The sequence below is a fragment of the Narcine bancroftii genome, chromosome 12 (assembly GCF_036971445.1).
Source record: "Narcine bancroftii isolate sNarBan1 chromosome 12, sNarBan1.hap1, whole genome shotgun sequence".
NCBI classification, from domain to species: Eukaryota; Metazoa; Chordata; class Chondrichthyes; order Torpediniformes; family Narcinidae; genus Narcine; species Narcine bancroftii.
Window position 1 is genome coordinate 13,232,291 of NC_091480.1, and position 24,176 is coordinate 13,256,466.

General features: G+C 44.1%; 1 protein-coding gene across 8 annotated transcripts in view; it reads right to left on the minus strand.

The window, feature by feature from the left end:
- The window catches only part of LOC138746479 (coiled-coil domain-containing protein 78-like), a 64,119-nt gene that overhangs the window by 30,073 nt on the left and 9,870 nt on the right, over positions 1-24,176 (minus strand). For 5 of the 8 annotated variants that reach the window (XM_069904671.1, XM_069904672.1, XM_069904673.1 and 2 more), the window contains exons 3-10: positions 22,488-22,690; positions 19,704-19,867; positions 17,669-17,812; positions 16,390-16,586; positions 14,217-14,391; positions 8,660-8,791; positions 6,096-6,227; positions 879-965 (exon numbers count right to left, since the gene is read on the minus strand). In XM_069904671.1, the coding sequence (XP_069760772.1) occupies positions 879-965; positions 6,096-6,227; positions 8,660-8,791; positions 14,217-14,391; positions 16,390-16,586; positions 17,669-17,812; positions 19,704-19,867; positions 22,488-22,690 (1,234 nt within the window). Of the gene's footprint in view, positions 1-878; positions 966-6,095; positions 6,228-8,659; positions 8,792-14,216; positions 14,392-16,389; positions 16,587-17,668; positions 17,813-19,703; positions 19,868-22,487; positions 22,691-23,599; positions 23,682-24,176 lie in introns of those variants that run through there. The other 3 variants (XM_069904675.1, XM_069904676.1, XM_069904677.1) reach the window with 3 other exon arrangements.

Consider the following 24,176-nt stretch of genomic DNA (forward strand, 5'->3'; position numbering starts at 1 on the left):
AGATCAACGCAAATAAAAGTGAAGCAATGCCAATGAATAATGTGGATTTCACAAAGTTTAAGAAAGAATCACCATTTAGATGGCAAATGCAAACAATGCGATATCTTGGTATACAACTAAATAAAAATCTCGGCCATCTCTATAAACTAAATTATCATCCATTAATGAAAAAATTACAAGACGACTTAGAGCATTGGAAAGACTTACCACTAACACTGATAGGAAGGATAAACTGTATTAAAATGAACATTTTCCCAAGGATACAATGCCTATTTCAGTCATTACCAATTCACCTAACAGACAAATTCTTCAAGGAGTTAAAGAAAATAATAAGGAAATTCTTAAGGAAAGGGGGGAAACCAAGGATAGCACTAGATAAATTAACAGAATGGTACAAACAAGGAGGCTTACAACTACCAAACTAAGAATTATTATAGAGCCGCACAATTAAGATACCTATCAGATTTTTATCAAACAAGGGAAAAACCAGATTGGACCAGATTAGAACTAGATAAAATAGGGGAGAAGATACCTGAACATATACTATATAAATGGGATGAAAAATTGGTGCAACGTAGGAATTCACCAGTATTGCATCATCTGCTCAACATTTGGAAGAAGATTCATGTAGAAAGGAATAAGACAAATTACCAACTACCAAAACTAATATTGACGCAAAATCAACTAATCCCTTTCACAATAGATAACCTTTCCCTTAGAGAATGGGAGAGAAAAGGGATCAAAAGAATGCCTGCCAACATTTTTCCATACCTTGATGAAGGGTCTAAGCCTAAAACGTTGGTTATGCATCTATCTTTGTTCTATAAAACTACGCTGTTTAACCTGCTGAGTTTCTCCAGCATTGTGTGGTTACTAACCTGATTCTTAAGTTCAAAGTTCTCAGCTTCATTTTGTTCACAAATCTTATTCGTCTGAATTTGCAGCTCAATTAGATCCTTGGAGATCTAGATAGGCAAGAGGAATCTCTGGGAATGAATCAGCAAATCAGTCACAAACTTATCACATTATACAATTTATATAGTTTTTTAAAAATCACAGATGGGGTTTTGGAAATAAAACATTTTCTGAAAAGTCGCAAATGAGTTATGACTGAAATTAGCACTCAGCACACTGGTCAGTATTTTAGTTCAGCTGGAGCTACATTCATTACCAAAGCAGCTCATATCTGGTAAAAAAAATGTTCAAGGAACTTCAGCTGTGAGCGAGCTGGAGATCTTTTCAAGGGTTTAGCCAGTGGTTCTCAATCTTTTTTCTTTTCACTCACATACCACTTTAAGTAATCCCTATGCCATCAATGCTCTGTGATTACTAAGGGATGGCTTAAGGTGGTGTGTGAGTGGGAAGGGAAGGTTGAGAATCACTGCTCTAGACCCAATTGTTACTGAAATATTTTGCTTGAGAAAAATTGTCATTGGCCCATTTCCTTTGAAGTTAAGAAACTGTGCACATAATGACTCAATTAGGGACAGTGGTTTTCAACCATCTTCTTTCCACTCACATCCCACCTTAAACAATCCCTTACTAATCACAGAGCTATGGCATAGAGAATATTTAAAGTGGCATGTGAGTCGAAAGAAAAAGAGAAGCACTGGTTTAGCTCCTCATCTATGTGTAATGATCCCAGCTGTAGAAAGTATGTTTGAGAACAACAGTTTAAAAAGGATCATGCCTTGGTAATAGCGATCATTAAGGCATTAAGGCTTTAAGCTGTAGAATTATCAAACCCTCGTTTACACTAATCCTTCACAAAGTGGCCACAAGGAATTGCAGACTCTGGGGGCTGCAGCAGACTGTCACAGAGCACCAGAAATGGGGAGAACACCCCCTGTTGGGATAGAGAAGCAAAGGAGACAACCCTACTGGGCAGGTGACTGCAGTAATAGACCACTGAGGGGCTCAGTGGCTGAAGGACCCACATGGGCTGCAGATTGCTGGAGATTGGCTCAGGGGAACTAGGTCTCGGAACCAGGATTTGAGAGGCTGCTGACAACAAGAAGGGTTTCTGAAGGGCCTCGGGCGCTAAAGGCTTCCTGATTATATTGGAGATGTGGATCTGGAGCTCATTTGGGGTATGAATGCTGTGTGACCCTGCTGCATTTCTCCAACATATTTGTGTATTGCATCTAACTGGGGAGATGTTATACTCCTCTAAAAGTGAGTCATCCCTAAGATGCTAGATTTCCGCTGAATGTCCAGTTTTTCTCCCCAGTTCACTGGAAGTACACTAACGCCCAAGGCCCAATTTCCACCCTGATTTCTGTGCGCACTTTAACAGATCAGATTCAAAAATAGGTTTTAATCCCATTCCTACTCCCTTTATCTCTTAGCTGTTAGAAACTTCTTGGTATGTTATAAATTCTCTTCAGAATGTTTTCTCATCAATAAAGTGTTGCTTTAGACCAGTGGTTTTCAACCTTTTCTTTCCACTCTCCTTAACTCATCCTTAGTATACTTAACAGAACCAGAACTATCAATGGGAGAATTAGATGGGAAGTTGAAGAAATGTGGAGGGGTGTCGGGTTACAAGATCGGCGTAAATGGAAGTGAAGCAATGCCTATAAATAATGCGGATTTCTCAAAATTTAAGAAGGAATCACCATTTAGATGGCAAATGCAAGCAATGGGATGTCTGGGTGTACGGATAAATAAAAATCTCGGCCAACTATATAAACTCAATTGTTATCCACTAATGAAAAAATTGCGGGACGATTTAGAGCATTGGAAAGATTTACCACTGGCACTAGTGGGAAGGATGGACTGTATTGAGGAGAACATTTTTCCAAGGATATTGTGCCTGTTTCGGGCATTGCCAATGCAGCTGGCGGTGAAATTCTTCGGGGAGTTGAAGAAAATGGTAAGGAAATTTTTGTGGAGGGGGGGGAAGCCGAGGATGGCACTAGATGGATTAACAGAATGGTGTGGACAAGGAGGCTTGCAGCTGCCAAACTTTAAGAATTATTGTGGAGCCGCACAGTTGGGATACCTGTCGGATTTTTGTCAAGCAGGGGAAGAGCCAGATTGGACCAGATTGGAATTAGATGGAATGGGGGAGAAGATGCCTGAACACATATTATATAGGTGGGATGAGGGATTGGTGCAGCATAGAAGTTCTCCAGTATTACATCATCTGCTCAATGTTTGGAAGAGGATTCACGTGGAGGGAAATAAAACAAGTTATCAATTACCGGGACTAGTATTGACGCAAAACAAGTTGCTCCCTTTTGCAATGGATGGCCTTTCCTTTGGAGAGTGGGAGAAAGGGGGGATTAAAGGAGTGGGAAGTTGTTTTTCAGGAAATGGATTGTTATCCTTTGAACAAATGAAGGATAGATACAATGTGGCTCAGGATGCAGCGCTGGCGTATTGCCAATTGAGATCCTACTTGGGGGACAAATTGGGAGGCGGTCTGGGTTTGCCAGAGGGAGGTAACTTTGAATGTGTGATTACAGATACAGTGATGGTCAGAAGATTTGTGACAGGTATGTGTGTTGAACTGCGGGAGGGGGAGAATGGGGAAACAGGTGGTGGAGCTGGACAAGGATGGGAGCAAGATTTAAATATAAAGATAAAAAAGGAGGCATGGGAGAGGTTATGTTCTGGAACGATGAGAGGTACAATAAATACGAGGTTACGTATGATGCGGTGTAGCTGGATACACAGGCTATACATTGCACCTCAAAAGTTGGATAAATGGGGCCCAACAATATCTGATAGATGTTTTCGATGTAGGAAGGAGGTGGGAGCAACGGTTCATGCAATCTGGACATGTGAGAGGGTGGAAAAATTTTGGGAGGATCTAAATCAGATATTAAATAAAATTACAGAAAGCAGTGTGCCAGGGAATCCAGAGATCTTCCTCCTAGGTGGCATAGAGAGCAAGGAATTTGGAATTGATTTGGAGGATGCACAGAGGGGATTTGTTAGGATGGCTCTAGCCGTGGCAAAGGGATGTATTGTGTCAGCCTGGAGATTGGAAGATGATTTGAGAGTGCAACAATGGTATATAGAAATGAATAAATGTATTCCATTAGAAGAAATAACATATAGTTTAAGAAATAATGTTGAAATATTTGAACGAATGTGGGAGCCTTGCATGGGGCACGGTGGCGAGAACCTACCGGGGACATTCACTACCTAGATTAACGGAAGGAGAGGGAGGTGAGAGGAGTTGACTCAGTGGAATTTCTTGTGTATTTTTATTGAATGACAACATTGTTTGACTGGTTTAATGTATCCTAGATTTTGTACTTTAAATGGACGGGAGGGGGGAGGTAGGGAGGGTGGGATGGGAGGAGGGAGGGGGGGGGAGAAAATGGCACTGTATATGTTTGAAAAGGAAAAAGTGTGTATCATGGTTAATGTGGTTTATGGTGTGAAAAATAAAAAATTTAAAAAAAACTCATCCTTTACACACACACACCGACGGCAGGCTGAGGGCTACTCAAGGCAAGGAATCCAGACAGTCAAGGGACTCGCAACAGGCTGCGGACTGCTGGAGAAAGGCTAGACTAGCTGAAGGGGTACTAGGTATCGGAACAGAGATTAAAGGGGGTGCTGAGGGCCCTGAAGTGTTCCTGATCGTGTCGGAGGTTCGAATCTGGAGCTCGGGCTGCTGATGGTTTGGCCTGGGCTCTGAGGGGCTGTGGGTGCGCTGGAGGTGAATCCATGGACATGCGGAGACTCTGAGGGGACTCCCTTTTGCTTCTCTTTCTCTGATTGAAAGAAGCGCTTCAGGCAATTTCTGCTGATGGTGAATCTGTCAGCCTTACAGCAGGATACGGGCAGGAGCAAGGGGGAGGCGGCGGCCCCAGTCCGGGCACAGGGAGAGCAGCGGCGGCCCCGGCCCCGGTCCGGGCGAAGGGTAGACGGCGGCGGCCCCGATACAGGCAGGAGCAAGGGGGAGACGGCGGCCCCGGCCTCGGTCGAGTGAGGCAGACGGAGGCCCCGGTCCGGACAGGGAGTGGGAGGCGGCGGCCCCAGTCCGGGCACAGGGAGAGCAGCAGCGGCCCCGGCCCCGGTCCGGGCGAAGGGTAGACGGCGGCGGCCCCGATACGGGCAGGAGCAAGGGGGAGACGGCGGCCCCAGTCCGGGCACAGGGAGAGCAGCAGCGGCCCCGGCCCCGGTCCGGGCGAAGGGTAGACGGCGGCGGCCCCGATACGGGCAGGAGCAAGGGGGAGACGGCGGCCCCGGCCTCGGTCGAGTGAGGCAGACGGAGGCCCCGGTCCGGGCAGTATGGACCGACCTAGGAGGGGAGGCAGGCCCCTCCAGCCCGGGTAAGAAACCTGCATAGGAGAAGGCCACTCCGATATAAAACCTACGACCCAAGGACCTCGCTGCCACGTCCCAGCTTGCTTGGCCACGGCACACGAACCATGGGTGTAAAGGGTGGGGCCAGTACTGCGCGCACTGCACTCCACCTAAAAGCTCCTTTGCGCAGGCCCGAGGACAGGTCCACGTCCTCCCCCTCAACGTCCTCCCCCTCCACGTCCTCCCCCTCCACGTCCTCCCCCTCAAAAGATCCCCCTCCATAAATCTTCGTCCGCGAAGCCAAGCCAAAGAAAGAAGACAGCAGGCAAAAGCAATTTCATGTCATATTGCACTGTCTTTATTACATGACAATAAACTGAATCTTGAATCTTCAACTGACCACAAACTATCTATGATATCCAATGCCATAGGTGCTCTGTGATTAGTAAGGGATTACTTAAGGTGGGATGTGAATGGAAAGAAAAAGGTTGAGAAGTGCTGCCATAGATCCATAGAACAAATTAGCACAGAAATTGGCCCATCAACCCATCGAGTTGGAGAATTGAGCCCCTAAAGAAAAGTCTTTGCAGAAAACCCTGAATAAAAAAAAATAGATATCATCATGTTATCTGATCCCCACACCAGCTCATTACAATCTTTCAGCTGTGATGCCAGTGGGTCTCAGTCAGAACTCCAGGATGAAGAGCATCCTGAACTGAGAATTGTTTCTCTTGGTTTTGGATAAATCTTCTCCCGAGAATTCTGCTAGAACCGCTTACTGTTCTCACATATCTGGCACCTTGGTCTTTGGATGGTCAGAATCTCACCTTCAGTTTTTCCTCTTCACTGAAGACCAGTTTTGAGGAAAGATCAGTCTTCGACCCAGCCAGATGGCCCATCTTTCCCTGGAGTTCTCCCAGCTTGGAGTACAAACGTTCGTTCTTGTCACGAAGGTACACCTACAAGGAGCGTGCATGGACCAAGTCAAGTCAAGTTTGTTATCATTCGATTGCACAAGTACAACCCGTTGGAACAGCGTTCTCCAGACTTCAGTACACAATCCTTCATAACGCACAGGCAAACAATACGCTGACCAGTCTTCATAGATATGAAACAAATAAATAAATATTGTTTCATGAATATGAGAGCCTAGGATAGTCTGTCAGTGTCTTTAGTGGTTCTACATTCTCACTGCCCATGGGAAGAAGCTGTTCCTCAGCCTGGTGGTGCTGGCTCTAATACTACTGTATCTATTTCCCGACAGGAATAACTGGAAGATGCCGTGTGTGGTGATTTTCCACGCCCTCTTCAGAAAGCTATCCCGGTAGATCACGTCAATGTGGGGGAGGAGGGAGGGCGATCCCAGTGATCCTCTCTGTGTCTCATATAATCCTGTAGACCATCTATGATAACATTTCCTAGTGAAGGGCTAGTCATGTGACATTGAACCTGAACACAATTTAATGGCATCGTCTTGCCCCTGCACTCATTTCCACCTGTCGCTCTTGTTAAAAAAATGTTGCAGCTTCTTAGGGAGGCTTTATGTCTAAATCAGTGGTTCTCAACCTTTTTCTTTCCACTCACATACCACTTTAAGTAACCCCTATCCCATCAGTGCTCTGTGATTGGTAAGGGATTGCTTAAGGTGGTATGTGGGTGGGAAGGGAAGGTTGAGAATCACTGCTCTAGACCCAATTGTTACTGAAATATTTTGCTTGAGAAAAATAGTCACTGGCCCATTTCCTTTGGAGTTGTGAAACCATGCACATAACGAGTTAATTAGGGACAATTAAAACAGTGGTTTTCAAACTTTTTCTTTCCACCCACAATCCACCTTAAGCAATCCCTTATTAATCACAGAGCACCTATGGCATAGGGATTACTTAAAGTGGGATGTGAGTGGAAAGAAAAAGGTTGAGAACCACTGTTTTAGTTATTTTCTATTATTTCTTCAAACGTTAACCAGTAAATAAAAAATATCGTTCTAAAGTTCCACGTTTTGTTGATCCTTTCTTCGTATGGTGCTGACATTTCCCAAGTCTTGGCTGACAGCTGACATATATTTCTTCCTCGGGATCCCTCACCTGCCCCTTCCGAATGTCCCACCAAAGGTATTCAAGCATCACAGGTGCCAACTAAAGCCCCTGCTCTGCACACCTGGCAGTGCCACGGGCAACTCCTGGCCACGCTGCAGCACATGAAGATCAATCTTTCACCTGTATGTCTGCTTTCTTCTTTGTTAAAAGCTACATATACAGCAGTGCAGAACAAGGACTGGGGAAGATTCATGACTAATTTCCTCGTTAGAAAGAAGACTGATTTTTGCACTTATTTGATGGGTTCCATATCTTCAGGATGTCCCAAAATATTTTACAAGGAAGTGCTTTCAGAAGCTTATTTACCATCATAAGGCAAGTAGCCACTGCAAATGGGCAGGCTGTAAGCTCACGTAAAATAATAGTGTGATTTCTCTGTGTTAAGAGTGTTAATTAAGGGAATCATTTCAGCTGGAGAGCAGATAAGATCCACCTGCCTGACTTTAAAGTATATTGGAAAGAAAAGGACATGAGAATTAACACGACTTAGAGTCACAACATCAACATCACATCGAAACACAGAACATTACAGTGCAGACAAAAGCCCTTCAGCCCTTCTGTCTGTGCTGAACCATTATTCTGCCCAGTCCCACTGACATTCACCCAATCCTCCTTAACCCTCCCATCCAAATTCTTCTTAAATGTTAAAATTAAGCATGCATTCACCACCAGCTGGTATCAATCTCAGCTCAGTATAACCAAGGAGTGGAACCAAACTCATTCACTGTGGGGTGTCTATTATAATGAGAAATATGTAAAGTTAATTTAATGTTAAAAGCATGAAATGTAAGCCTTTTTTACCCCTCCACCATCAGACGCCTGCAGATGCACCGCGGCAACAAGTGGCCACTTTATTTTTCTTTGTAACAGCGCGTTTTTGATAAATGCAGCCCACTGTATTTGCGAATGGATAAACTATCAAAATTTACCTGTTCGCCTCTTCTTTATTCCTCCTTAAGTATGTATTTTAAAAGTACTGCATGAGAATTTGGAAAATCCAAAACTCCGGACCGACCCAATCCCTGAGCAGTCTGGATTTTCGGACTTCTACTCTAACGCAGAAGGTGCTGCATTAATTAGGATGAGATTTCCTATTCAGTTGGCCAGCAATGATGTTGAAAGAATGTAGATGCTGGAATCTCAAGCATGTCTGCAGATCAGGCAGCGCCCTCGAGCAGAGTTTTGATTCAAAACGTCGCCTATCCATCGCCCTCCATAGATGCTCCCTAGTTTCTTGGTCAACAATGACCTGATTGCCATTCCATTTAATATGTTTATTCAAACTGGTTTCTTACATTTTCATTGGTCAGTCGACGAATTTGATCCTTAAGTGCATCGGTTTTCTCACTCCCATCATTGGTGCCCATTTCCTCGGCAGGCTGGTGCTGTAGTGCCAAAATCCGTGCCCGGTACTGGATCATCAATGACTATAATCCATTAGAAAACATAGTCAATATATGTCCACACCCATCAACAACAATTAGCTTGTACATGCAGGCAAGACTAAGTTTAGAGTCCCTCTGTTGCTATAAACACCTTGTGGAGACTTCCTTTGTTTCTCTCACTGGCTGAAAGCAAACTCCCTCCTTTCATTCAACCTTACACGTCGGAGAGGAGGAGCAGAAAGCTCTCTCCGTTGCTGACGTGCTGTAGACAGGACCTGCCTCATATTTTTTCACATAAAAGATTGTGCCATTTGGGGCGGCAGAGTTGGCACGGCAGTTAGCCTTCACAGCGCCAACAATCGGGACTGGGGTTCGATTCCCGCGCTGCCTGTAAGGACTTTGTATGTTCTCCCCCTGTCTCCGTGGGTTTCCTCTGGGGGCTCTCCCACCATTCAAAACATGCCAGGGGTGTAGGTTAATGGGGTATAAATTGGGTGCCATGACTCTTGGGCCAAACCGTGTTGTATGTCTAATTTTTTTTAAAATACATTAAGTAGGGATCTCCTAACAGAGTACATGATGAGTATGTAAAATCTTTTTTTTTTAAAAAGGCAATGATCATACTGTAGCTAAAACTGTTCACTCCAGTTCTCCAAAATATATTACAAAAATATATTCCCATGCCTAGAAATCCGTTTCACACACACCCGTGGCATTAGTGTAGTTCCAGCAGACAACTATGCCTCAAGGTTCAGTGCCATTGGCAGGACACAGCAGACCAGTTATTTTAAATGGTCTATGCTGGTATCATGTTGCATGGTAGTCTTTTCCTATCATTCAACACTTCTTTCTCCTTGAGAGACTTACCTTAAATACCGTACAAGTCACCTTATACGATGACTCGTGCACAAGGCGACACAGAATTTCCATTTATAAGGTAGTTTTTGAGCTGCAGAATACTCACTGTATGAAACTACCCCAAGTCTGGCACTTACTACTGACCAATGGAGTGATGCTGTCACAATATTTCAAAAGCAATTTACCCAGTAAAAATGTTTAAATTTTGTTAGCATATTTTAAAATAAACCACTGTCAGCTGCTTTAATAGGTCATTTAAAGCCTGTGCAGCACCGAAGGCAGTCGGACTGGGCGGATGGACCCTGTGGGAGAGCACGGAGACTTTGCTGTTAAGGATCAGATTTTATATTCACCATATAAGACAACCCCTGGTTTTGGGGCAAAATTTTTAAGAATCAAAAACCGTCTTATACGCCAACATACACAGTACCTTTGTAATTCCTCATTACCACCATGCATTGGTGAGATCCACATTCTGGCCCCTCTCTAGATAATCCTCCTGAACTTGTTACCTTTATTCTATTTAAATGCAGCACGGTAACAGGCCTTTTCGGCCCACGAGTCTGTGCTACCCAATTTACACCCAATTAACCTCCATCCCTGGTACATTTTTTGAGGTGTCGGAGGAAATTGGAACCCCTAGGGAAAACTCCCACAGACATTGGGAGAACATACAAAATCCTTACAGACAGCGTGGGATTTGAACCCTGGTCCCGATCGCTGGCACTGTAACTACTACGCCAACCAACCATGCTGTCCTATTACTGACCAGATTTTATTTATGACCCCTACTTCTGGATTCCATGAAACAAAATTATATCCACACTCCCAAAATCCTGAATAATTTCAAGATAGTGACTCTCTCAGCCTTCCTCAACAGAGAGATCAAACATCTAATGGTTATAAGCTTTCTGGCCCCACCTTGTAAAATCTTGATCCATGCTTTCATTTGTTGAGGGAGAACATAGAAACAGGGCAGATCATAAGGCCATGCGTGGTCATTTTATAAAATCATAGCTGAACATTTTAACTGATTTCCACTTGCCCCATTCTATAATCCTTGTCTCCATGAGTGAACAGCCACAGCCCTCTGGGGCATGGACTGACACAGATCCATAATCTTTTCCTCATCCTGGTCTAAGAAGATGATCCCCGATGCTAGAAGTGTGATGCCGCACAATCCCACTTAACAATTTTATACTTTTCAATGAGATCACCTTTTATTCTTCTGAACCAAAGAATAAGACCATAAGACCAAAAGACATAGGAGCAGAAATAGGCTATTCAGCCCATCGAGCTTGCCAACTATTTAATCATGAACTGATCCATTTTCGCACAGCCCACTGCCCAGCCTTCTTTCCATAACTTTTGATGCTCTGGCTAATCAAGAACCTATCAATCTCTTTATTAAATACACCCAATGATCTGGCCTCCACAACCATCTAAGGCCACAAATTCCACAGGTTTACCACCATTTGGCTAAGAAATTCCTATGTATTTCTGTTCTAAGTGGACGCCCTTCCATCCTGAAGTTGTCCTAGACTCTCCCACCATGGGAACAACCTTTCTACATCTGCCCTGCCCAGGCCTTTCAACATTCAAAATGTTTCAATGAGGTCCCCCTTCATTCTCCTAAATTCCTCACAGGACTGCTCTATCATTTCAGGGATCGAGAATCTTAGGGAAGGAGACCCATGTGTTGTCTCACCAAACTAAAACACCACTTCCAATGTTGCCACACTCCTGCAGAACCACAAAGGAACACCACCCTAGAACTTTGTGGTCAGGCCTCAGGAAAAGGAGATCACATGAAGATTGCCTAAAGTATGCAACACCTTCCCAACTACCCCATCCCCCTCCCCACTGGAAAGTTTGAGATTGGAGGGGAGAGGCAAAGATTGCCAATTTTTTCATGAAGGTTGCACAATCTATGTCGTTGGACAGACAGATAAGTCAAGTATGATCCAAATGGTGCTACAGGCTAGATACAGTGGTGCTCTGTGATTAGTGAGGGATTACTTAAAGTGGTATGTGGGTGGAAATAAAAAGTTTGAAAACCACTGTTTTAATTGTATCTCATTGACTTGTTATGTGTTTGGTTTCATAACTCCAAAGAAAATGGGTCAGTGACAATTTTTCTCAAGCAAAACATTTCAGTAACAATTGGGTCCAGAGAAGTGATTCTCATCTTTCCCTTCCAACTCACACTTAACTTTAAATAATCCCTCACTAATCACAGAGCACCTATGGCATAGGGATTACTTAAAGTGGTATGTGAGTGGAAGGAAAAAGGTTGAGAACCACTGGGCTAGAAGCACTGAACAGTTCCCCCTTTTTTCTATGTACTATACCATATATACTCGTGTAAATGTCGAGTTTTTAAGACCATTTTTTGTTAAATTTATGGGGTCAACAATGACATGGATACTACGTTTGACTGCCGTAAGTACATGTGCCATTCAAGGCATTGAGAGTTCCAATGGGTGGGTGGATGGCCGGGACCGGATGATAAGTCTGCGTTCAGGGCATTGAGAGCTCTGATGGAGGGTGGCCAGGGTTAGTCCCCAGTCGAGGCGCCGGGTGTTCCATTGCGAGAGCGACCAGAGTCGAGGCAAGAATTTGTGGTCAAGGCGTCAGGACCACCGATGGGCAGACAACCAGGGGTTGGGTTGACTTTTACACACAATGAATGGAAAATACTAGATTTTTGGCCAAAAAATATTGGGAGTCGACTTTTACACAGTATCGACTATACCCCCCAATTGTTTATATGCAATTACTTCAATAGAAATACATGTCGGGCCACTGTTAAGCCTCTGTGTTTCACACTATAACAAAGAGTCCAGATGACTCCAGATATCATTTTAAAGGTGAAGTGTGATTCACAGAGAAAACGTTCAACAAACAATTGTGGCTTTTACTACAGACATGGTTAAATGCTGCCACCTTGTGGATATTTCAAACTCTTACAGTATACAAAATGGCCAGCTCACCAACCTTCCAGCAAGGTGTCTAAATGTCTCAACGCTCTGGTTTCCTGTTGCTGCTTCCCTTGTTGCAAGGACTGGAGGTACCGATTCAGGTTTGGGGAGTGGTGGAAGACAAACATCCCTCTCAGGAACCACATGCAACAGATTAGTGAGATCTCACCAGAGCGGCAAAGTTCGGGACAGGTCTTCCCCTCGACAGCCATCTCAAGACCACTCCTTAACTCAGTCCGAGTTGCCCGCACATTTCAGTAGTTCCCTCACCTCTGTTGCATCCTTCAGAAATCACAGCACATTGCAACAGCTCTCTCTCTCCCTGGATCCATTCATCTCTTCCTACATTCTCTCACACTGGCCTATTCCCTTCGGTTACCTGAGTTCTTCTCGAAACAATCTGTGGCTATTGGTAATGCACAAACATGGTGGAGAAACTCAGCAGGTCACGCGCCATCCTGAGGAAGCAAAAAGGCATTCAACGTTTTGGGCCTGGGCCCTGTAGTTGTTGGATTGGGAAGAGATTGGACAACTGAAGTTGCTTTCCCTCGAGCAAAGGAGGTTGAGGAGGCCTGAACAGAAGTGCACAAGATCATGAGAGTCAAAGATAAAATCATCAAAATCCTTTTCCAAGTTAGGGGTATCAGAAATAAGAGGGCGTGATATTAAAGTGAGGGGAAGGCTGTTAAAGGGGAGCTGAGTGATCGGTATTGTTTTAAAAGAGAGTGGATGCTATCTGAAATACCCTGCCCCAGATGGTGGTGGAATCAGCTACAATTAGTCTATTTGAAAGGTATTTCGACAGACACTTTAGTCAAGACATAGAACGCTATGATCCTAATGTGGGCAAATGGAATTAAGGTCAATGGCCATTGACGTGGTCCGTTGAAAGACCTGTTTCTGCACAGTATAATCCATTCCCACCCCTGTATCTCTGCCCTTAATTCTATTCTACCCCAGAAACAGAAATCATTCTTCTATCTCCACCCTATCAGAACACCATTCAGTTAAAAAGACTTGAAGTCTCCAAGGAATTCCTCTTCCAATCAGCCAGAGGGCCAACTCCTCATTCCAAGACATTATTCTTTTCCTCATTGCCCCAGCATCTGATACTAGACCCTACAAAACCACACACAACGTGAAGGGCAGGAATAAAAGTGATGGAGGTGATGATGTCTTTCATCGTCCCTGTAAATCAGTGTTTCAACAGGCACATGGATATTATGGAAGGGGAGGGTCCATTTCGTACCTGCTAATTAACCCTTCTGTTCAATCCATCTGCTCCGCCATTTCAAGCTACAATATTCCTTAAATAATTAATGCGCCCACGTGCTAGAGAAACTCAGCAGGCCCTGCAGCATCCATAGGAGGCAGAGATATGCAACCAACATTTAGGACCTGAGCCCTCGTCAAATTATGCTCTTTTCTGTATTAAATTCCATCAAGGGATCTGCAAACTTTCTTGTTTCATGTCCTTGAATACTCAGCTTCTGCATGCCTGGCTGAACAAAATGTCTGCGTCACCAGCCTTTGGTACACACCTGATGGATGGCTCCAAGGCTGCAGGAGCAGAACAGCACCACACTGGATGATTGCTTACATGGCGGTTAACGTTTCCCAGTACCTACCTCAGCCAAGTGGTCATTTAGCACTGGGAAATTTTTCACTTGAGCAAGAGCAGCACATGTTCTTAGGATGGCAGAAAGACGGTGGATTTCTGGTTCAGGAGGCAAGCAACAAATAACCTGAGTTTTACAGTTTCCTCCAAAAGCATCTTGGGTCAGCTGAGTTAGTTTGGATTCACTGCAACACAACAACACAAGAATAAGGTAATGATGTTCATGCCACACTCATATTCATCCTCACCATGATGTCTCGGTCACAGAAGTACAAAGAGTAATGATATCACTTCAAGATAACATGAATGATGTGAGATCTGGATGTCCTTATTCTTGCTTCACCAAGGGTGGCCTATAGATGCAGGAAGTGATTGGGAAAACAAGCAGAATGTTTTCATTTCTAATCAAGGAGTTGGCCACCGAAGTACGTGGGCTTTACTTCACTATTAAAAGACTTTGGCGAGACCACTTCTGGAGTACTGTGTACAATATTGCTTTTCTTATTAAGTAGGATGTTAATGCATCAGAAACAATTCCAAGAAGGTATAGAAGTCTAATACACGATCTTGAATAAGGAAAGGCTTGACAGGTTTGGATTTGAGTGAAGACAGTTACTCCGAAATTAGACAACCAGGGGGGGAGGGGGGTACTATTTACTCTAAGGGGGTCAGAAGTGGAGCATTTGAGAATTTTTACAACAGAGATTCACGATTAGCAAAAACAGATCGAGGGTGCGGTGTGTGCGCGCGCGAATATCATGCCAACGAGATATGCAGACACAAACAGGCCCTTCAGTCCATCCCATCAATGCCATCTGTTGATTAACAATCCATATTTGTTCCATTTGTCAGCACTGGGTCTGTCACCCTCTAGTCATTGGTGATGTGTTCCTGAATCCAGTTACCGTCAAGGTGATAAAAGCTCCATCACAAGTTCCCTCTAAAAAACATGCTGTCAAGTTTGAGATATCCTACAATAGGGCAAGGTTAACTATATTTTGTATGATTCCATCAGATTCCCCTCGACTCCTCTCCAAAGAACACAAACACAGCCTATCGAATCTCTTCTCACAAATGAAGTGCTCTATCTCAAGTAACATTTTCCTCTTATCACATCCAATTAACACCTTTTGTCTGTTGTTCTGGACTCCTCTCCCTCCCATTCTTCCTCCTTTATCTCCCCAGCATTTAATTTAGATGTTTGTGTATTGGCACTCACGATTTGAGGAAGGCCTCAGGCCCAAAACGTCGGTAATATAGCTTTATGTCCTATGGACGTGGCAAGACCAGCCGAGTTCCTCATCATTTCTGTGTTTTGTCTACAATCCCAGCGTCTGCAGACTGGCGTGTCTCACAATATTCTGGTGAATCTGCTCCGTACCCTCTCCAGTGCAACTGTGTCCTTCCTACAGCGTGACAGCCCAGGATAGATTGGAGGTCAATCCACAGGATCAGAAGAATGGCGGATAGGATCACAGGAGTCTCCCTGCTCTGCACTATCCTCCCCCCCCCCCCCCGACCCCCCAGTTATTGTTATCTACCAGGATCGTTATCTGAAGGAGGGGGCGCAAAATCATTGAAGTCTCCCTCCACCCCACACATGGCATCTTTCAGCTGCTCTACTCAGGGAAGAAATACAGGAGGATCAGATCCACCAGCACTCGGCTGAGGAACAGCTTTTTCCCATGGGCAGTGAAAATGCGGAATGGCCAAAGGAACAGCTCACGCTATCCATCCAAGTCTCTCATATGTACAAAAAAAATATTATTTATTTGTATATATGAATACATCATGTATATGTATTGTTTGTCTGTATGTGTGTCAGGTCTGGTTGTATGTTTGCATGTATTGTACTGAGGACTGGAGAATGCCGTTCCATACAATTGTGCCTTGTACAAGACTCCAGCTGTGGCCCATTAACCTACCAGCAAGTGCGTGGTATGTAAACGGGAAATAGAGCAACCTGAGGAGACCCATGGGGTCACAGGAAGAACTTCAAACTCCACACATCAGGATGGAAACCATGTGACAGAGGTGTGTGTCAGCAGCACTGAGACATGGTTAAATACCAAATGAGGTCTATTAGCGATGGCATCCCTCAATTCACAGCTGTTTTCAGATCAATCATACATTTATTGGCCTCAATACATTTTATATTTCTTAGAGCATTTCCCTGTTCTTACCTGTAATTAATAACTCTGTCTGGGTGAGGTGAACTGGCCAGATGGTTCACGACTTGAGAGAAGACAAGAAGTGACTTGTTCAGCAAAGAGCCTTCTTGAAAGTGTAACGTGTTCTTGTCCTCTGCAAGCACCTCTGCCCCCGGTAGTTCAATGATCTGCAGGGTTGACTTGGTGGCCTGGAGCCCATTGCAGTCTTGCTGCAGTATTGACATTCAGATACACAAGTCCAGCGTCAGTAAAGAGAGCAGGAGATGGAGCATCCTAATGGTGTATCGTATACACCCAGCCTACTGAAGTGCGACGTTTGTAGATGGGGAGAGGAAATTAATTACTCCCGCAGCACAACAAGAATTAAATGGTTAATAAAAGAATGGTCTGCGACAATATTTTGTCTCACATCCCTGCTCAAAGAAGCAGTTTAACTGCAACATGAACAAAAAGAGGGACGCTTTAGCTTGCTCTGGCAATCAATAAGGTCAAGGCCAATCCAATTATTGCCACATCATCACTTTCCAGCCCACTCCTCACAATCCTCGTGCATTTCACTTTTATTTCCCACATGTAACACAGTGGTGAACCAAGTGTACTACGGACCCTAAATCTGGCCAGAACTTTTTTTTTAAAGTTAGACGTACAGCACGGTAACAGGTCTTTCTGCTCCATATGCCCATGCCGCTCAAATACTCCAATTAACCTACAAGCCCTATACGTTCTTAAGGGAGAGAGGAAACTGGAGGAAACACACGCAGAAACGGGGAGAACGTGCAAACTCTTTACAGACAGTGCTGGATCAGAACCCGGGTCATTGGCCCTGTAATAGCATTGCGCTAAACACCATGCTAACCGTGCTGTCCTTCCTCACCTTCCTGACTGCTATGTGTTTAAAGGGAGCAGGATATGCACAGGTTTATCGGGGCCAGCTGCACACCCAGCCCACAGTCTGGAGCCTGACCCTGGCAACCTTCTGAACACTCAGGTCTCTGCGCAGGCTGCACTGGCACTGGGGACCAACTCATGCTCTAAACCAATGGATGCCGGATTTTAAGACCAGTTTTGAAAGGAAAAAATTCCTTTGAAGAATTGTGAACTTATTTATCAATTTGCCTCTTCCATCATTTGTGCGGAATCAAGATTGATGGAAGATCATTTCCCAATGATTCGTCCATGGAACACTGGGAACATTGTGCTTCCCAGCATTAAGGGATGTGCCCGCCTCCCCCCCCACCCCCCACCCAGTGGTACATAAAGAACTTACTGACTGAAAATTCTGGGAACTCACCACCTGCAGGTTGAGTTGTGTCACAACAGTGGCATGGCTGGCCACAGGTCCAAGGTCCATTACTGCTCCCGTGCGTCGTGCCCACCCTTGCTGGAAAATGGTGGTGGCATCCTCTGCTGAGGAGATGGTGATGCAGTTTAATCCCTGCAAACCAACACAGAGTGATCTTCACTGCTTATGCACAATTAACACTGTACCGGGGTTTTTCACTGACAAGAATCATTGGGTCCAACTTTTCGGTGTGTCTGGATCACAAATATCTGCTGGGGATGCATGTGACAAATACATTTAATGAGCAATGAGGGGAAACTCCCTTAATTTTTATATATCAGGTCACCAGCAATTCCACCCAAATGCCATAATTCAGAATCAGAATTAGAATCAGAATTATTGTCACAAAATTTGTTGTTTTGCGGCAGCGTCACGGTGCAAACATTTATATAAACCACCTTACAAAATAAATAAAAATAGTGCAAGAAAAAGTCAAAATAAGGCAATGTCTGTGGTTTATTGTTCATTCAAGAATCTGATGGCAGAGGGGAAACAGTCCTTGTGCCACTGAGTGCCCGTCTTCACATCCCTGTATTTTTTTCCTGATTGGGGCAGAGTGAAGAGGGCACAACCTGGGTGGTGGGGGTCCTTGAGGATAGAAGCCGATGTCTTAAGACACCATCTCTTATAGATGTTCTCGATGGAGTGAAGACTGATGCCCATGATGTTGCAGACCGAGTTAATAACCTTCTGGATTTTTTCATCCTGAGAGTTGGCATCTCCACACCAGACAGTGATTCCATCAGTCAGAATGCTTTCCACAGTAAACCTGTAGAAATTATCAAGAGTCTTTGGTGACATACCGAATCTCCTCAAACACCTCACAAAGTATATCCACTGGCGAGCCTTCTTCATGATTGTATCGACAAGGCTCCAGGACCACTCTCAGAGATGTTGATGCTCAGGAATTTGAAGCTCTTGATCCTCTCCACTGCTCACCACTTGATGAGAACTGGGTCGTGTTCTCCTGACTTCATCCTGAAGTCCACGGCCATCTCCTTGGTTTTGCTAATGTTGAGTGCTAGGTTGTTGGTGTGACACCACTCAATGAGCTGATCCATCTCCTTCCCTCCTGTGATAATTGTGGTGTCATTGGCAAATTTGTAGATAGCAATGGAATGGTGCCTGGACACACAGTTATGGGTGTATAGTGAAGATGAGTGGCCTGTCTGAGTTTTGCTCATGCCTTGACGAAGGGCTCAGGCCCGAAATATTGGTTATGTATCTTAGCTGCATACAGAACACTGCATGCCCTATTAAGTTTCGACAGCTTATTTGTGCATTGACTACAATCACAGTATCTGCAGACTTTCCTCAGGCCTTTGGTTGCCTGCTTTTCATCTTCCTTCTTTCGTACACATTTGTGGTTTTCCAATGGTCGGTACACTGGTGCTCTCCTGGTACTTTATGAACTTGGAAAAATCTCAACCAATGTCTTCCTGTAGCCACTTTCTCCAAAACCCTCAGGTTCATGCTATCGGAAACCGGGCAACTTGTCTGCCATTTGTTTTCCTGCACATTATCTCTCCTGATAGAGATTAATTATTTTTAGATTGCTGCACAATCAAGGAATTTTGCCGTTGCATGGCCAATCTAAAAAGGAATGTGCAGGAATTTTGAGTCAATTCCTGCACCGCGATTTATCCTGCAGGTCCCCTACAACATTTTGGTGGAAGCCTGCAGTATAAATCATACCGTAAAAATTCCTGCACATTCAACCACCGGGACTGTTGCACTGAAGGACTTACAGTCTAAAAAGGCACCCAGTGTGAACAACCACATGGGCAGTAATTATGTTAATTTTTTCCACGATTTTCTGCAGTCTAAAAAACATAATTGTAATTTTTTTTCTCCCCTGTTTGAAATTAGACAATCAGAAATCTTTGGGACATTTTCGGTGTAAATATACAGATGATTTTGCAGAATTATCTCCTGTGGGTATTTTTAGTGATTTCAATTGATGGCTTCACCAGAGCAACTGTACCTTTATGAATGTACCATCCTTTGCAGTACATGCTAGCTTCAAAGTGACAGGATCCAATCCACTGGAGTGCAGCAAATCCTTCAGCACCTCAGCGTAAATCTCATACATAGACATTGAAAGAGACCACATTGCAGTTTCCTGTAAATTCTGCAAGTTTGGTTTACCTAGAATTATAACGCAAAGAGAAAAAATAATTCATATCAATTTGTTGCAATTCAGTTCAGTTCGTTATGCAATCAAATCCATTTTCTTCATCAGACGACTCTCTCCACTGTCTTTTAGTTGCCAAACATTTTAACTTCCCTTACCATTCCCATGCTGGCCTCAACTTCATCCATTGTCAGTGTGAGGCCAAACATAAACTTGAAGAACAACACGTCACATTCCTTAACCCCAATGGCGTGAACATCGATTTTTATCATTTTGGGTAATCCCTATTTCCATCTGGTTCCAGTGTTTCCATAGAAGCACAGAAATGCTGGAGGAACTCAGCAGGAGGTAAAGTTAGATACCGTTTTGGGCCTGAGCCCTTCTTCAAGTTAATCATATATCTTTACTTCCTATAGATGCTGAGAGACCTGCTAGATCCTCCACCATTGCTGTGCTTTCACCACAATCACCACATCTGCAGACTTTCGTGTTTTACTCCCCTGTTTCCATCTCTTCTTTACCAGCTCTAATTCGTCCTTTTCTCTCTAACTTCTGGTGTTCTCTCCCTCTATGACTCACCACCTTCTCTCCAATACTGTATCATGTCTATGCCCATCCCAAGCTTCTAGCCCCTTCTTTTATTTCCCCCTCGATATGCTTGATCTCACCCCTTCCTACTTTAGTCTCAATCAAGGATTCCAACCCAAAACATTGACTGGCCATTTCTCCCCATGGATGCTGCCTAACCCATTGAGCCCCTCCAGCTATCATACAGAACACAGAATTACAGGGGAGATCAAGCAAAGGCAACATTATTTTCCTGGTGTGAGGCTTGTTCAAGATTCATCAACAATTTTAATGGGGTTGGGCCTGTATTATCAATTTAAGATCAAGAATGAAAGCTCCAAACATCTGATTGACAATTGGATTTTTCTGTATGCGTTGTGCAACTTCCACCAAACCTAAACCCTTACGAGATCTCGGCACTCTGTCAGTCCTTATCATTGGTTTGAATTGCCTACCAGTGAAGATCATGTATCATAGAATGCAAAGGCAGGCCCCTTTGGACTGAGCTGACCATCAAGTACACAGAGGCCTTGGTCTGCAGTCTTCCATATCTGATGAAGGGTCCAGGACCAAAACCTTTTACTTCCAATGACCTGCTAAGTTTCCCCAGTACATTTGTGCATTATACTCAACCCCAACATCTGAAGATATTCTTGTTTAACTTGCTAATTCAGGTGCTCATTTTGATTCTTCCAAGACATTTTGATAGAACCCACTTCCACTTGTCAAGCCCATAAAGCCCAGAAATCTTTGGAATTCCCTCATTCTCTTTAGCTCTCACTCCTACTTTAAGATTCTCCTTAAGACTTGCACCTTTGATCCAGCTTCTCCTCACCTCTCCTGACATCTAACCTTATGTGGCTTGGTGGAAGTGCGCCCTGTCAAAATGTTTTAGAAGGATCGGAATTGGAACTTAGAAGAATGAGAGGGGATCTCATAGAAACATTTAGAATTCTGAAAGGATTGGACAGAGTGGATGTGAATAAGATGTTTCCCTTGGTGGGTGAATCCAGGTCACAGTCTCAGAAATAGAAGGTACCCATTTAAAACAGAGATGAGGAGAAATTTCTTCAGCCAGAGGGTCGTGAATTTGTGGAATTCATTGCCACATCCAGCTGTGGAGGCCAATCATTGGGGGAGTTTAAGGGGAAGATTGATAGGCATCTAATTAGTCAGGGTATCAAGGGATATGGGGAAGAGTCCAGAATTTGAAGCTAAATGTGAGAACGGTTTAGCTCAGGGTGGAATTGTGGAGCAGACTCGATGGGCTGAATGGCCTACTTGTGTTCCTTTATCTTATGAACGTGAAATGAGCCCCTGAATTACTTGCAGGTGCAAGTTTTTTAATAGGAATGGGGAGTAAGAGGTTTGATGGCACACAAAGAAGTATCTTAGGATAACCTAAAGTTAACTTACAGAAACACGATAAGCTGCAGATGCTGCAATTGTAGCAAAAATACCAAAATGCTGCATCTGGTGGAGAGACTGGACGCAGACTGGGAGATCACTTTGTTGAGCACCTCGGCTCCGTCCACCGCAATAGCATGGATCTCCCAGTGGCCACCTATTTCAATTCTCCATCCCATTCCCTTGCTGACATGTGTGCCCATGGTCTCGTACTGCCAGAATGATTGGAGGAACACCTCATCTTCAATTGCGCACCCTCCAACCAGATATTATTAATATCGACTTCTAGCTTTCATTAAAACTGTCTCCCCCACCCCCTTCATCCCCTGTTGTATCTCCATTCCCTGTCTTCTTTCATATCGACATGATAAATTCTACCTAGGCCCTATCACATCCAATTAACACCTTTTGTTGGTCTGGATTCCTCCCCCATTGTTTGAATTCTGAGACTTTCAGATACATCCTGCTTCTGCCCTTTCTGATTTTTCACTGAAGGGCTCAGACCCAAAATGTCGGCAATATATCTTTGTCTCCTCTGGATGCTGAAAAGACCAGCTGAGTTACTCCAGTATTTCAGAGTTTTCACAAAAGGTAACTTATACCTTGCTTCATTAAATGTCCTGCTTCTCTCCAAAGGGCTCTAGGCACCAGGGGACTTACCAAAAATGTAGTCAAATGTTAGGGGTATGATTGCAAATCTGTCATTCTTTTCCCCAATTAATGTGTGCGACTTTCCAGAGTTCGTTTCACCAAATATGGCCACACAGACATTCATTCCTTTTGTGAATACGTTGATCAGGGGCTCCACAGTCTTGGTGAATATTTTCCGAGTGGAAACGCTCTGGTCAAAGACCTCTTGAAAACTGAAGGGATGGAAATGAGCCACAGTGAGATTTGGAATGGCTGAATGGTACTGCCTACAGGTGACCCGGTGCCCTGGTCACGGATGGCAAGTTTGGGGGAAGGGGAGAGGTACAGATGGAGAGACAATGGTGAGACCAGGGGATGCAATGGGAGCGTTCAGTCCTATGGAAAAGTGTGGACAAGCAGATTGGGGGTTACATGTCCCCTGACCCCAAGCTAAATCTGTGAGAGAAACGGAGTAAATTTTTGCAGAACTAACAAGGGCCAGAGTCAAAGAATAGGGTCAAGGCAATCGAGGTATTTGGGTGGCACAGATTCGTGGGCCTGTTACCATGCTGTATGCTTAAATTAAAAATTAATTTAAATTAAATGTCATGGACAACACTACCCCAAATCTTCCAAGGCCCAAAACAAAAAAGAGTCTGGAATGTTTTCTTAACTTATTCATTCCATGTATGTGCATTGGTGGCAAATGCCCATCATTGATATTAACCTTAACAGAGTGGCTTATGGGAGCAGTTCAAGAGTGGTGAAACAATCAGTCACGTTGGCATGATTCCAGAATCCCTTGCAGGTCATACCAGTCAAGGGTGAAAAACTTCCTTCCCAGAAAGGCCAGATAGTTTTTGTTTTAAACAACTTGGTGGATCACCGCGATCGCTTTGAATTTACATTCCCGAGACTCTGAGGTGGGATTGAAACTCCTGTCATTAGACCAACAAATCAGGCTTTTGGATACCAAACAAGGATTCAGCCCAGTCCAATTGCTTTAGCTTTTACTGTGAAGTCTGCAGGCCTGAGATTCCCAGTGAAATCAATGGCAACTCAGACTCTATAGGTAAATATGTTTGCCATTGTGAAGTAGATGCCAACATCTAAGACAATCCTCAAAACTTAAAAAATGTTACCTTAAAATGGGGTCTTCTCATACACCAGATCTAAAATCTGAACCTTGCCCTCGAAGTCTCAACACCACTGCCATCTTCCCGCCAGCTCTGATGCAATCTCAAGCGTGTCCTATTAGTTATCAACAAAGTCTCAGCACTCCCCTGCAGGGTCCATCTGCCCAGTCTGACTGCCAAGGGCTCTGTAAAAGCTTTAAATGGCCTGTTACAGGAGCTGACAGTTATTTATTTTAAATTATGTTAATAAAATTAAAACCTTTACATGGTAATTTGGTATTAAGATATTGTGATTTTCTTTTAACAGCATCCACTGATCGATGGTAAGTGCCAGATTGGGGGGCATCTTATGCGAAGGGTGTCACTCAAAACCTCTTTTTTAGGTGGAAATTATGGGGTCATCCTATACACTGGCATAAACCCCATAATTAAATTTAGACATGCAGCACAGTAACAAGTCCTTTTGGCCCATGAGCCCATGCCAGCCAATTTCACCTAATTGACCTACAACCCCTGAAACGGTGGGTAGAAGCCGGAGCCCCCGGGGAAAACCCACACAGACACGGGGAGAACATACAAACTC